A 15783-nucleotide genomic window follows, 5' to 3' on the forward strand; every position below is an offset into this window, starting at 1 on the left:
GAGGGGGAGGGACATAAAGAAAACTAGATAGGTGACAGAGGACAATCGGACTTTGGGTGATGGGTATGCAACATAATTGAACAAGATAACCTGGACTTGTTATCTTTGAATATATGTATCCTGATTTATTGATGTCGCCCCATTAAAAAAATAAAATTATTGGAGATGACGTCAGAGTAATGGCGGAGTAGGAAGCGATACCGATAAATCTCCCCCAAAACTCAACAAGATCTTCAACCAGAAACAGAAAAACCTATACTTGGAGCCTCCAGATGCTTCACAATACACCCGAAGGTATGGTCGAGTGAAAAATTGGCTAAATATATAACCAAATCCTGAAGGAAATAGGGAGTAAGAAATGCTCCGCCTTCCTCACTAACCTAAACAGGGCGGCTTTCTCTGGTAACTGTGAATATAGAAACTGAGGCGGGCAAAGGGGGTGAATAGATCCAGGCCGTGCACAAAAGGCCGAACCAGGTTGTGGCACGGAGATCCTAGCGGAGGAAAAACTGTTCCTGTGGCAAGCCGGGCAATACAAGCTAACACTCGCGCCAAACCCAAACAAAGAAAGACAAGCGGGGCAGCCATTTTACCCGTTCTCCTGGTTGGTGCGCAGTTAGTGGGCGAGAGATCTCTTCCTAAGCCCCAGAAGTGGGTGTCCGTGTTGCCCCACAGAGAGGCAGGGTCAGAGGCCTTTCTGTGGGCCGAAAGCAGAATCTCTGGGCAGCCCCAGCGCCCTGGGAAAGCCGCGCACGGGAGGGAGCGAGAACTAATTCCAATGGTGGAAATTTTCCGTGCTGGTGAGGGTTTCACTCAGGGAAACGCGGCCGGCCTCATATCCTGGTGTGCGCGCGCAGATAGGTAGTGAGCGATTCCTCTGAGTGCCTCGGCAGGGCGCGCCTGTGTTATCGCACAGAGGGGCAGAGTCAGGGGCCTTTGTGTGGGCAAAAGCGGAATCTCGGGCCGCCCCAGCGCCTTGCAAAAGCCGCGCACGGGGACGGAACGAGAGCGAATTCCAGCGCTGCAAATTTCCATGCGGTTGGGGGTTTCACTCAGAGCGTGAGACTACTAGCCGGATATCCTGGTCTGCGCGCGCAGATAGTGAATGAGAGTTTCCTCCAAGCACCCCGGAAGTGGGTGCCCGTCTGTGTTACCGGACAGAGTGGCAGAGCCAGAGGTCTTTGAGTGGGCGGAAAGCCCGCCTGATTATGCTAGCAGCTCTGACTGACTGAGCCTTACCCAGAGCCCTGTGCTGAGTGGAAATAGAGTGGGGAGTTGCCAGCTCTTTGAACCTCTTACTATCCAGGCAGAGGCAGCAACAACCCCATAGCTGGATTATCAGGCTACTAATTGAGGAAGGAAAGACTAGGAGAAAGGCTCCAGGAACACGGACTCTCTCACTGTCGGAGCCTATGAAAGCTAATGAGCCTTGACTCCCAACGAGACTAAAGCACAATACATGACATTGCCATAGAGACTTATCAACTGCAAACCTCTACCTGAGCGTGCCAAAGGGGCAGAACCTGGGGTACAGAGTCACCGACCAGGAAGAGGGAGAGAAAAGAAAAAACAAGAAGATAACCTCTCAAAATCAAGAATAATCTGCAGACTTTATAACCTATCCCATTTTATTATATTTGTTCGTTTGTTTCTCTTATCTTCATTCTTGATACTTTTTTTCCTCCTCCAATTTGGCCGATTAACTCTCTGCCGGTCTTACTCTCTCCTCTCCTTGAACTACACTACCCATAAGTGTTACATCTCCCATTATCTTTTTTCTCCTCTTCCTTTCTCTCTGAGGGTTGCACTCCAAAATCCTTAACTCTCTCTCTCTCCTTTCTTTTTTCTTCTTTTACTGGTTCCCTCTTTTTTTCTCTCTCTCTCTTTCTTTTCTCCCTCTATATTAGTTTCTTCCTTTCTCCTTTACATCTCCTCTCATTCAAACCTCAATAACAAACAAATTATCTTATCTGGGACTCAAACTTATGTTTGTGGCATTTTGGGGGTTTTTTACTTCACCTTTTTAACTCACTAGCAATGCTCCCATCCCTGGCTCTCCATTTTATCTAGTTCTTGTTCCACTAAATACAATAGTATTTTTTTAATTTGTCCCCCCATTTTTCTGTTCTCTTATTCCTCTCATCATAACTCTTAGACAACACCAACACCTAAAAGCAAATCATTTTATTCTTGACCCAAATTTTTTCCTTATTTGCTTTTTGTGGGTCCATACCGCCCCCCCTTTTTTTTTTCCTTTTTTTTTTTTTTTTGCCCCTTTATTACTTTTCCCCAATTCAGGACCTCCATCACAGGCATTGTTTGTTATAATTCACAGTTCACCACAAGATTTTCTCAAGAAAAAGGGGAGAGGAGAGGAAAAAAGGAGGGGGGGAATAATTTCCTTTTTTTAAAAATTATTATTTTATTTTTCTTTATTTCATTATTATTTTTTTTAAAAAAAAAAACAACTCTTTTTGATTTTTTATTTTTTTTAACTTTTTATTCTTTATTAAATCTCATTAATACTATCAACAAAACCACCCTCAGATGCCATTAAGGAAGAGAAAATCGAATATCATGGATACAAAAGAAAGAGAGGTAACACAGCTAGATGAGGAAAAATCTATGGAGAAAAAATTTAATATATTGGAAACCTTGGAGCTAAATGACAGAGAATTCAAGATAGAAATCCTAAAAATCCTCCGAGATATACAAGAAAACAGAAAGGCAATTTAGGGAGCTCAGAAAACAACTCAATGAACACAAAGAATATATGTCCAAAGAAATTGAAACTATAAAAACAAATCAAACAGAGATGAAAAACTCAATTCACGAGCTGAAAAACGAAGTAACAAGCTTAGCTAATAGAACAGGTCAGATAGAAGAGAGGATTAGTGAAATAGAAGACAAGCAACTTGAGGCACAACAGAGAGAAGAAGAAAGAGACTCAAAAATTAAAAAAAATGAGATAGCCCTACAAGAATTATCTGACTCCATCAAAAAGAATAACATAAGAATAATAGGTATATCAGAGGGAGAAGAGAGAGAAAATGGAATGGAGAACATACTCAAACAAATAATAGATGAGAACTTCCCAAGCCTGTGGAAAGAACTAAAGCCTCAAATTCAAGAAGCAAACAGAACACCGAGTTTTCTTAACCCCAACAAACCTACTCCAAGGCATATCATAATGAAATTGACACAAACCAACAGCAAAGAAAAAATTCTCAAGGCAGCCAGGGAAAAGAAGAATACAACATATAAAGGAAGGCCCATTAGATTATCATCAGATTTCTCAGCAGAAACTCTACAAGCTAGAAGAGAGTGGACCCCAATATTTAAAGTCCTGAAAGAGAGAAACTTTCAGCCACGAATACTATACCCATCAAAGCTATCCTTCAAATATGAAGGAGAAATAAAAACATTCACAGATACAGAAAAGATGAGGGAATTTATCATCAGAAAACCCCCACTCCAGGAATTACTAAAGGGGGTTCTCCAATCAGATACAAAGAACAAAAAAAAAACAGAGCCACAAGTAAAAGCTCCAAGAAGAACACAATAAAACCAAATTTAAACTGTGACAACAACAAAAAGAAAGAGGGGGAGAAGATGGAGATTAACAGTAGCAAAGGACGATGGAGTGCAAAAGTACTCACAAAATAGTTTGCTACAATGAACAGGGTAGGGACCCTATTCATTACTCAAAGGTAACCACCATTGAAAAAACCACCACAGAAGCACATGAGATAAAAAAGATAGCAACAGAGGAAAGATGTATGGAATACAACCAAATAAAAACAAAAGATAGAAAAACGAAAGAGAAGGATCAAACAAGACACAAAACTAACAGAAAGCAAGATATAAAATGGCAATAGGGAACTCACAAGTATCAATAATTACACTAAATGTAAACGGATTAAACTCACCAATAAAAAGGCACAGAGTAGCAGAATGGATTAAAAAAGAAAATCCAACTATATGCTGCCTACAGGAAACTCATCTAAGTAACAAGGATAAAAACAAATTCAAAGTGAAAGGCTGGAAAACAATACTCCAAGCAAATAACATCCAAAAAAAAGCAGGTGTAGCAATAGTCATATCGGATAATGCTGACTACAAGACAGGAAAAGTACTCAGAGATAAAAATGGCCATTTCATAATGGCTAAGGGGACACTGAATCAAGAAGACATAACAATTCTTAATATATATGCACCAAACCAAGGAGCACCAAAATATATAAGACAGCTACTTATTGACCTTAAAACAAAAACTGACAAAAATACAATCATACTTGGAGACCTCAATACACCGCTGACGGCTCTAGATCGGTCATCCAAACAGAGAATCAACAAAGACATAGTGGCCTTAAACAAAACACTAGAGCACCTGGATATGATAGACATCTACAGGACATTTCATCCCAAAGTGACTGAGTATACATTTTTCTCCAGTGTACATGGATCATTCTCAAGAATTGACCATATGTTGGGCCACAAAAACAACATCAGCAAATTCAGAAAAATTGAAGTTGTACCAAGCATATTTTCTGATCATAAAGCCTTGAAACTAGAATTCAACTGCAAAAAAGAGGAAAAAAATCCCACAAAAATGTGGAAACTAAACAACATACTTTTAAAAAATGAATGGGTCAAAGAAGAAATAAGTGCAGAGATCAAAAGATTTATACAGACTAATGAAAATGACAATACGACATATCAGAATCTATGGGATGCAGCAAAAGCAGTGATAAGAGGGAAGTTCATATCACTTCAGGCATATATGAACAAACAAGAGAGAGCCCAAGTGAACCACTTAACTTCCCACCTTAAGGAACTAGAAAAAGAAGAACAAAGACAACCCAAAAGCAGCCGAAGAAAGGAGATAATAAAAATCAGAGCAGAAATAAATGAATTAGAGAACAGAAAAACTATAGAAAAAATTAATAGAACAAGGAGCTGGTTCTTTGAAAAGATCAATAAAATTGACAAACCCTTGGCAAGACTTACCAAGGAAAAAAGAGAAAGAACTCATATAAACAAAATCCAAAATGAAAGAGGAGAAATCACCACGGACACCGTAGATATACAAAGAATTATTGTAGAATACTATGAAAAACTTTATGCCACTAAATTCAACAACCTAGAAGAAATGGATAAATTCCTAGAACAATACAACCTTCCTAGACTGAGTCAAGAAGAAGCAGAAAGCCTAAACAGACCTATCAGTAGAGAAGAAATAGAAAAAACCATTAAAAACCTCCCCAAAAATAAAAGTCCAGGCCCTGACGGCTATACCAGCGAATTTTATCAAACATTCAAAGAAGACTTGGTTCCTATTCTACTCAAAGTCTTCCAAAAAATTGAAGAAGAAGCAATACTTCCAAACACATTTTATGAGGCCAACATAACCCTCATACCAAAACCAGGCAAGGATGGCACAAAAAAAGAAAACTACAGACCAATATCTCTAATGAATACAGATGCTAAAATACTAAACAAAATACTAGCAAATCGAATACAACAACATATTAAAAAAATAATACATCATGATCAAGTGGGATTCATCCCAGAATCTCAAGGATGGTTCAACATACGTAAAACGATTAACGTAATACACCATATCAACAAAACAAAGAACAAAAACCACATGATCTTATCAATAGATGCAGAAAAGGCTTTCGATAAAATACAACACAATTTTATGTTTAAGACTCTCAACAAAATGGGTATAGAAGGAAAATATCTCAACATGATAAAGGCCATATATGATAAACCATCAGCTAACATCATATTAAATGGCACTAAACTGAAGGCTTTCCCCCTTAAATCAGGAACAAGACAGGGTTGTCCACTCTCTCCACTCTTATTTAATGTGGTACTAGAGGTTCTCGCCACAGCAATCAGACAAGACAAAGAAATAAAAGGCATCCATATCGGAAAAGAAGAAGTAAAGGTATCACTTTTTGCAGATGATATGATCCTATACATCGAAAACCCCAAAGAATCCACAAAAAGACTACTAGAAACAATAAGCCAATACAGTAAGGTCGCAGGATACAAAATTAACATTCAGAAGTCAATAGCCTTTCTATATGCCAACAATGAAACAACTGAGAAGGAACTCAAAAGAATAATCCCCTTCACGATTTCAACAAAAAAAATAAAATTCTTAGGAATAAACATAACAAAGAATGTAAAGGACTTATATAATGAAAACTATAAACCATTGTTAAGGGAAATTGAAAAAGATATAATGAGATGGAAGAATATATCTTGTTCTTGGCTAGGAAGAATAAATATAATCAAGATGGCTATATTACCCAAAGCAATATACAAATTCAATGCAATTCCCATCAAACTTCCAATGACGTTTTTTAAAGAAATAGAGCAAAAAATCATCAGATTTATATGGAACTATAAAAAACCCCGAATAGCCAAAGCAATCCTAAAGAAAAAGAATGAAGCTGGGGGCATTACAATACCTGACTTCAAACTCTATTATAGGGCCACGACAATCAAAACAGCATGGTATTGGCAGAAAAATAGACACTCAGACCAATGGAACAGAATAGAAAGTCCAGAAATAAAACCACATATATATAGTCAAATAATTTTTGATAAAGGGGCCAACAACACACAATGGAGAAAAGAAAGCCTCTTCAATAAATGGTGCTGGGAAAACTGGAAAGCCACATGCAAAAGAATGAAACTGGACTACAGTTTGTCCCCCTGTACTAAAATTAACTCAAAATGGATCAAAGATCTAAATATAAGACCTGAAACAATTAAGTACATAGAAGAAGACATAGGTACTCAACTCATGGACCTGGGTTTTAAAGAGCATTTTATGAATTTGACTCCAATGGCAAGAGAAGTGAAGGCAAAAATTAATGAATGGGACTACATCAGACTAAGAAGTTTTTGCTCAGCAAGAGAAACTGATAACAAAATAAACAGAAAGCCAACTAAATGGGAAATGATATTTTCAAACAACAGCTCAGATAAGGGCCTAATATCCAAAATATACAAAGAACTCATAAAACTCAACAACAAACAAACAAACAATCCCATAAAAAAATGGGAAGAGGATATGAACAGACACTTCTCCCAGGAAGAAATACAAATGGCCAACAGATATATGAAAAGATGCTCATCTTCTTTAGCTATTAGAGAAATGCAAATCAAAACAGCAATGAGATACCACCTCACACCTGTTCGATTAGCTATTATTAGCAAGACAGGTAATAGCAAATGTTGGAGAGGCTTTGGAGAAAAAGGAACCCTCATACACTGTTGGTGGGAATGTAAAGTAGTACAACCATTATGGAAGAAAGTATGGTGGTTCCTCAAAAAACTGAAAATAGAACTACCTTATGACCCAGCAATCCCTCTACTGGGTATATACCCCAAAGACTCAGAAACATTGATATGTAAAGACACATGCAGCCCCATGTTTATTGCAGCATTGTTCACAGTGGCCAGGACATGGAAACAACCAAAAAGCCCGTCAATAGATGACTGGATAAAGAAGATGTGGCACATATACACTATGGAATACTACTCAGCCATAAGAAATGATGACATCGGAACATTTACAGCAAAATGGTGGGATCTAGATAACATGATACGAAGCGAAATAAGTAAATCAGAAAAAACCAGGAACTGCATTATTCCATACGTAGGTGGGACATAAAAGTGAAACTAAGAGACATTGATAAGAGTGTGGTGGTTACGGGGGGGAGGGGGGAATGGGAGAGGGAAAGGGGGAGGGGGAGGGGCACAAAGAAAACAAGATAGAAGGTGACAGAGGACAATCTGACTTTGGGTGACGGGTATGCATCATAATTGAATGACAAGATACCCTGGTCTTGTTATCTTTGAATATATGTAGCCTGATTTATTGATGTCACCCCATTAAAAAAATAAAATTATTTAAAAAAAAAAAAAACTCAAAAGAAAAAAAAATAAAAAATAAAATTATTTGATAAAAAAAACCCAAACCACTCATTCAGTGCTCACAAAGCTACTGACTTATCCAAATTTCCTAGAATCAAAGGTTTCTAGCTCACCAGACTTATTCACCTCTGTTCCCCATCTCCTTCCTTCTCCCTGCACAAACTCTGCACAAACTGGCTTCTCACTCAACACTCCGCCATCTTGGCTGCTTCTCCTGGCCTCCTCCACGTGGCCTTTCTCTGCTCTCCCCTCTAATGATAATCTCAGGATCCAAGCCAGGCTGTGGTTTTAGGGGTGTGAGAGCCACTGCAGCTTCCTGCTGGTGGCCCCACCCTTCTGCAGGAGCAGAAGCTGCGGGCTGACTCCTGCGGGACCTGGCCGGGAAGCTGGAGCGCCTGTGATGGGCTCACCAGTGGGAATTTGAGACCTTGAGGCAGAAGTAAGACCGGGAGCTGCAGGACTTGTAGCTTCGGCACCAGAAGCAGGTGGGGGCCCTGGACAGGCATTTGGGGCCACCTCCATGCAGGGTAGAAAGTGCTGGGACAGCAGGATGGAGCCTGACAGTTCAGGAGTGCAATTTCCTCACTGGCTGTCCCCAAACTGGGATATCTTTGCTTCCCTGTGTTCTGGGCCAGGGAATCTCCCCAGGTTCAGAAGAGGCAGTCAGCCCCTCTAGGGCCTTGGAGTTGGCACCTTTGCTGCTTCTCGCCCCCTCTGGAAAGAAAGACAGTATGCTGCTTTCTTGGGAGGCCACAGGGGCCAATGAAATAAAGCCAGAGGCGCTCTCGGGCAGGGGCACTATGATATGGTCAGGGTCCATCCTGCCCCTCAGCGATGCCTCCCAACCTTCTGCGCCTCAATTCTTCCCTCCACCTTTGCTTCTCTGCAAAGAAACTCCAATATTTAGAGGTGGATTTCAAAAGCCATCTCGAGGTTGTCGAGGTTAGATTGGCTGAGCGGACGTTCAGGTGAGAAGGTGGGGGTAGGGGACAGAATTTCCAGGTGTACTTGACTTTGAGGTCATAGCTCCCCCCAGAGAGAATGAGCCTGCAGATGGCCAAGGAGCCCCATTCTTTTCCTTCCCCTCAGGAGATAGCACAGGCCCTGCAGAGGTTGCAAAACCACCAGAATGCCATCCACCTCAGCTACTTCTCCCAAAGAAAGGCCCTCCTCGCCATGGCCCTTGCACTGCCCAATCCCATGTCACTGTACAGATGGCCCCCAGGAAACACAAGTCCCCTACAGGGTCCACTGATTCTCTGTTTTCACCTCGTTCTGGCATCATGCCATGGCAGGCCTCAGGTTCCAATTTTAGGTTGCAGCCTCAAAGTAGTATAACCAAATTTTTCCAATTATACAGGAGTCCCTTCACCCCCATGAGGAAGCACAGGCCCTGCAGAGGTTGCAAAACAACCAGGATGCCCATTGCCATCCACCTCAGCTACATCTCCCCAAAAAAGGCCCTCCACGCTGTTCCCCTTGCACAGCCCAAACCCATGTCACCACAGGAATGGTACCCAGGAAACACAGTTCCCCTCCTGTGTCCTCTGCTTCTCTCTTTCCACCTCGTTCTGGCCTAATGCATGGCAGGCCTTGGGTTTCAATTTGTGCGGCCTCAAAGTACCGGAAGTAGATTTTTTTGATTATACAGGAGGCCCTTCACCCCCATGGGATACCAGAGGCCCTGCAGAGCTTGCAAAACCACCAGGATGTCCACAAACCCTAAGTCATACAGTCAACCTTCCTATCATCTTCCCCACCCTGCCCCTCCCTCTACCCATGGCAAGAGGACCCCTTCCAGGAATTTGGAGGCCTCCAGCCTTTTTGGTGGACAAACTACCTGCCCCTACACCCTCCTGCCTGACACCTCCCAATTGACATCCTGACTTGGGACTTTCCACAGGGGGTGCCCAGAGTCAGGAGCCTATGCTCATGTGCATAGATCCTGTGAAAAAAATACATCTGCTGTGCTAAGGAGGGGCACAGGCATAAGAACTTGGCAGACATCATCTCCACATAATCCCGGTGGGCCTTCCAGTGTCCCGGGAATTCCTGTCTCCACATTCAGCTCTCAACCTTTTTGGATCTGACTCAAATTACTCAGTGGAAGCCCTTCTGGGGACTGAGCACAGGCCAAAGAAAATGTAACAAGCTCCTGTGTGTCCACACGAGGCCCAGGATCTCTGGGCTGCCCTTATAAAGTGATGACTGGGCTGGATAAACTCAGGGCCTCTTACCCTGTGGGTCCTTTGTGCTCCATGTGGTCAGGCACCATCCCCCTAATTCAGAAGAGGAGATCTTGCCCTGTTCCTGGAACATGCCCCACACCTCCAACCAGCCACCCCAGTAGACAGTTTGGAGGGGCCCTCCAGCAAAGCAAATACTATCTGGATTGGGGGCGTGGCTGTGGGAGGAGAGCTGAAGTTCTGCTGGAAGGTTTTTGAGCTTAGAAGTTTGGGAGGGCAGGGACCCCTCTGGGCAAGTCGCCCTGAACTCTGAGGGGCTGGGCATTGGGAGGGCTGATGTGGAGCCTGCAGATTGGCTGGCCGTTGGGATCCCCTGGTGACAATCATGTTCCTGCAGTGTCCCACAGCCCTTCTGAGGCAGCTGGAGGTCAAGGCTCTGTGGATATGGATGGCTCTCTGAGGTCGCATTACCTCCCCACCACCTTCCTTCCCTTCCCTGCAGGACATAGAAGAGCCATGTTCACTCCTGTTTCATAGCCAGAAAGAAGTTAAATAAGCCAGAGCAGCCAGACCTGTGGTGTGCAGTGGATAACACATGGAACTGGAATGCTGGGTTGCAGGATCAAAACCCTGACCTTGTCAGATCAGGTTAACACTGACTCGGGTCGCTACAACTTGGTGCTCCTTTTATTTCCTTGCCCCTCCTAGTCTAGGAGTGTGTTCATGGTCTTTCCTGTTCTGTTGCCAATCTTGATGTGAGCTCTGCCTTGGATAGACACTGCTGAATCTGTAAGAGATGCTACTTCCACTTGGAAGCTCCAAGCATGAGACTAAGAAATCTCAGTCTAGCAAAATTGTGACCAGTGATCATGACCACTCTGGAAAGAGAGAAGAGAATTACCAAGCAAGGACATCTCCATCTTCACCTCAGGGACCACTCAAGAGGAGATCAGCATTGGATGATCTCACCAATGCTTCTCAAAGTCAACCTGTCCAGCCCAAGAAGGAAGCCAATAAGGAGTTTGTTAAAGATGTTTCCAAGTAGATAAACAGAAACCCACTGGGGCTGGCCGAAAGCAATGAGATGAATATAAAAAAGTATGAGCTGGAACCCTCAGCAGCAGCAGTTTCACCTACCATGGTAACACATATTATGAAGAAATCTGTCATTATGAAGAGATCTACCATGTCCAAAACACCCACTACTGAGGAAGCATCTCTTTTAAAAGTGAAACCCACTACTGGGAACACATTGCCCATCAAGAGGTCATTATGTTTTAAAAAGAGCAGAAATGAGTATAAGATGTCTATAGCCGAGAAGCCACTGTCCTTGCTGGAGGAGACTGAGAGTGACTTTGAGATTTTTTTAGAGCCAGTGACTCTTAGGCAGAAGCCTAAAACTGAGGAGGCAGCCATAACCAAGAGGAAATTATTCTTTCAGAAGACGTGTACATGTCAGGGGAAACATTCCAACTGTAGGGAGGAGTTGACCTTGTTGGACATTAATGTTGAAAATGATTCCTCCTTCATGGAACCAGTGAACTTTAGGAGGAAGCCTAAAACTGAGGAGGCAGTTCCCACCAGGAGGCTGTTAACTTTAATCAAATGCACCACTCAGGAGACGATGTCCCATAAGAAGAAGCCACTAATATTTCAGAAGGTCACCTCCAAAGAGAAGTCACTCATTAAGGAACCATTGTTCTTTGAGAAAAAGCCTACCACTGAGGAGTTCCTTTTCCAAGAGCCATCTCTGTTACAAGAGAAGCACACCATTCAGGGGGTGGTGTCCACCTTGAAGAAGCCCTTGGCCTCGCAAAGACTCCAACTGAGGGGGAGTCACTTTTAAAGAAGCCTTTGGTTTTTAGGAAGAAGCGTACCATTGAGGAGGCAACTCCCACCGAGAAGGTAGTATTTATAAAGAAGAAATGTACCACTCAACATCAGATATCCTGCTTCAAGAAGCCACTCATACTGCAGACAATTTCTGAAGCAAAATCACTCCTTAAAGAGCCATTTTCCTTTAAACAGAAGCCTACCACTGAGGAAGGGTTCCTTTTCAAGGAATCGTCTGTCTTATCAGAGAAGCAACCCACTCTGGGAGAGGCTGCCCTTTTGAAGAAGCCATGGCCCTTTCAGGAGAATATTTACAGTAACAGTGAATTTCTTATGGAGCTCGTTTCCTTTAGAAATAAACATACCGCAAATGAGGCAATCTCCAGCAAGGAGTCATTATCTTTAATGAAAAAATACACCACTCAAATGATGTCTACCTGCCAAGAAATGTACTTGCAGACTGTGATTGAAAAAGATAAGAATTCCTTCTTTATGGGGCTACTGTTATTTAGGAAGGAGCCTTCAACTGAGGAGGCAATCTCTACCAAGATCCAACTGCCTGTAAAGAAGCAGATCACTCAGGGAAAGAGGTTTCTCTTAGAGAACCCGGTAGTCTTAGAGAAGTCCACCTCTGAAGAAGAGCCAATCTTTAAGGAGGTGTTGCCCTTTAAGGAAAACCCTTCAACTGATGAGCCATTCCTCTGGCAGGATTTATCTGTTTTGAAAGAGGAACACATCACTGTGCAGGGGTATCTCACTCAAAGAAACCTTTGGCCTTGCAGGAAAAGACTACCACTGAAGAAGAATCATCTATTAAGGAACCATTGGAGGAGGAGCTTACCACTGAGGAGAAATTTCTCTTTCAGGAGCCATTTTTACTGCCTTTAAACCCTACAAAAAATGATGAGTCTCTTTTCTGGGAGGAGAACAGCACCAGTGAGGAGGACTCCCCTTTCCAGAAACCATTGTTTCTGAAGAAGAAGCTCTCCACTGAGGCAACACAGGCATAGAAAGCCAATTATCTTTAAAGAAGCTCACTGCTCCAGGGGAGGTGTTCCTCTTGAACAAGCCATTGTCCTTGCAAGAGACAATCACCAATGATGAGGAGTTTCTTATTAAACAGCCACTGACATTTCAGGAGAAACCCAGCACAGAGAAGGAGTCCCTAGTCAAGGAATTATCCTTTCAGAGGAATCGTTGTTGTATTCATAGGTATGAGCTGGAACCCTCAGCAGCAGCAGATTCACCTACCGTGGTAACACATATTATGAAGAAAACTATCACTATGAAGAAACCTATCACTATGAAGAGATCTATCATCTCCAAAACACCCACTACTGAGGAAGCATCTCTTTTAAAAAAGCCTTCAGTATTAAAAGTGAAACCCACTCCTGGGAACGCACTGCCCATCAAGAGGCCATTATCTTTAAAGAAGTGCAGAAATGAGTATAAGGTATCTATAGTCGAGAAGCCACTGACCTTGCTGGAGGAGAATGACTTTGAGATTTTTTTAGAGCCAGTGACTCTTAGTCAAAAGCCTAAAACTGAGGAGGCAGCCATAACCAAGAGGAAATTATTCTTTCAGAAGATGTGTACAAGTCAGGGGAAACATTCCAACTGTAGGGAGGAGTTGACCTTGTTGGACATTAACGTTGAAAATGATTCCTCCTTTATGGAACCAGTGAACTTTAGGAGGAAGCCTAAAACTGAGGCTAAGAAGAAGCCACTAATATGTAGAAGGTCACCTCCAAAGAGAAGTCACTCACTAAGGAACCATTATTCAATGAGGCATTGCATTTAAAGCTGTTCTCCTTGAATCAGAAATCCACCACTGAGAAGGAGTTATCCTTTGAGGAGCCATTGGCCTTGCAAATTAATCTCACCGTTGTGGACTATTAATGGCAAAAAGCCATTATAGATTTGAGGCTTAGCAAAAGGCTAAATTCTCCCCCCTCCATCTCCATACTTGGCTTTGATGCTGAGTATTTGCACCCACTCCACTTGCTCTCTTGGGTTGCTGGAAGCAATATACATGCCCTTCCTCTGACTCTTTGTTTCAGATGTTTGTAAATTTCACTAATGTATCCTGTTTTTGCCTTGGGAGAGTTCCTGTCTCAGCCTTTGCTGTGCAACTTTGTATCAGGGTCCTTGATTTGCATATATCTATATAATAAAGGGAACTGAGGCTATGAGGCACTTAGATACTGCCAGGCAGTTTGAAGAGTCCTCCCGGTCCCATCGTTTTTGTTTTGACAAGTGTGTTTCCTTAATTCCGCACTGTTATTTGGAGCCGCGCTGGTCCACGGCAAGTGGCGCCCGAACAAACGACTTGAGTATGAGTACAAGGAAACTAAAACTGAAGGAAGGTGATGGAACTCCCCAAAGTGAAGTGCGCACAGTGAGTAAAGAAAGTTTTTGGGGAAAGTGTAGTTGGGAGTAAAAGAATATGGGACAGATAGGGTAAAAAATAAGGGACCTTTTTGTAAAAATGTTTCCGTATGAAGACAAATCGTAGTCTGAAGAGTGTCAGGGTAAGCTGGAAACAGAGGGATGTGAATATGAGGATAACTTGAAGTCTGAGGATGACGGGGGGGGGGGGATGAAAAATCCGTGGCTATGGCTGCCTTTGCTGCGGGGCCTCTGCTGCCCTCAGCTCCTTCCTACATTCAACCCTCTGCACCTCCGTTCCGTTATCGGGCTGATTCCATAGTCTATAGCTCAAAATCTGGGAAATCTACTCTCCAACAATCTATAGACCAGGCTCGAAATGTAGGGGAAACAATAGATGGCTTTGCCTGTTTTCCTATTGTGGAAAGACAGGATGATATGGGGAGACTAGTGCGAGAACATGAACCTGTACCTTTTAAAACTCTGAAAGAGCTTAAACTTGCTTGTGCTCAGTATGGGCCTACTGCCCCTTTTACACTTGGTTTATTAGATACCATTAGTGCAAAGGCTCTTCCCCCAAATGACTGGAAGGCAATTGCTCCTGCTTGTCTCTCCGGGGGTGATTATTTGTTGTGGAAGTCAGACTTTCATGAAAAGGCTATAGAGCTGGATGAGAAAAATCAGCAAGAGGAGGTTGCTGTTACTGTAGATATGTTAACTGGAGAAGGACAATATGCCCATACAGCAACTCAATTAGGGTATCGACCAGCTATTTATGATATAATTAATCAGATAGCCACACAGGCATGGAAATGCCTGCCTATTCCAGGAACCAAACCAGAAGAATTTAGTAAAATTAGGCAGGGTGCAGACGAGCGATTTCAAGACTTTGTCTCATGGCTAATTCAAGCAGTTGAAAGAATAGTAGGGGATAAAAATGTGGGAAAGGTTTTAATAAAACAACTAGCCTATGAAAATGCTAACTCTGCTTGTCAGGCTGCGCTTCGGCCTCACCACAAGAAGGGAGATATAGAGGACTATATCAGAATATGCGCCGATGTTGGGCCTTCATACATGCAAGGTCTTGCTTTTACCACAGGTAATAAGGCAAGATTTCCAGGACAAAACTTTGATAAAAGACAGAACAAGTGAAGGAAGGAAGGTCAGGGAAGTACTTCTGCCCATGGAAACTGTTTTCAATGCGGGAGTTCGGGGCATTTTGCTAGAAACTGCCATGCTTTCCCCGGATATTGGTCTCGGCCTCTCCCTCAAGGACAGCCAGCCCTTAAGACTCCGGACCTCTGCCCATTTTGTAGACAAGGGAAACATTGGAAGAATAAGGGGAGGCCTAAATGTACTACCGGAGGGCAGGGAAATGGACAATGGGGCCCTCCCCGGCCCCATCAAACAATAGAGG

The 15783-nt window shown here is 42.7% G+C and overlaps 1 protein-coding gene across 1 annotated transcript; it reads left to right on the plus strand.

Moving 5' to 3' along the window:
- The first annotated feature begins 11448 nt into the window (after positions 1–11448).
- Positions 11449–13877, plus strand: LOC136335402 (G2/mitotic-specific cyclin-B3-like). Its single transcript, XM_066276677.1, is given in 5 exon segments — positions 11449–11494; positions 11944–12729; positions 12732–12974; positions 12977–13166; positions 13745–13877. Coding segments are annotated over 5 exon segments (1398 nt in total).
- The last annotated feature ends 1906 nt before the right edge of the window (positions 13878–15783 follow it).

Source organism: Saccopteryx bilineata, chromosome 4 (assembly GCF_036850765.1).
Source record: "Saccopteryx bilineata isolate mSacBil1 chromosome 4, mSacBil1_pri_phased_curated, whole genome shotgun sequence".
In the NCBI taxonomy this organism is placed as follows: Eukaryota; Metazoa; Chordata; class Mammalia; order Chiroptera; family Emballonuridae; genus Saccopteryx; species Saccopteryx bilineata.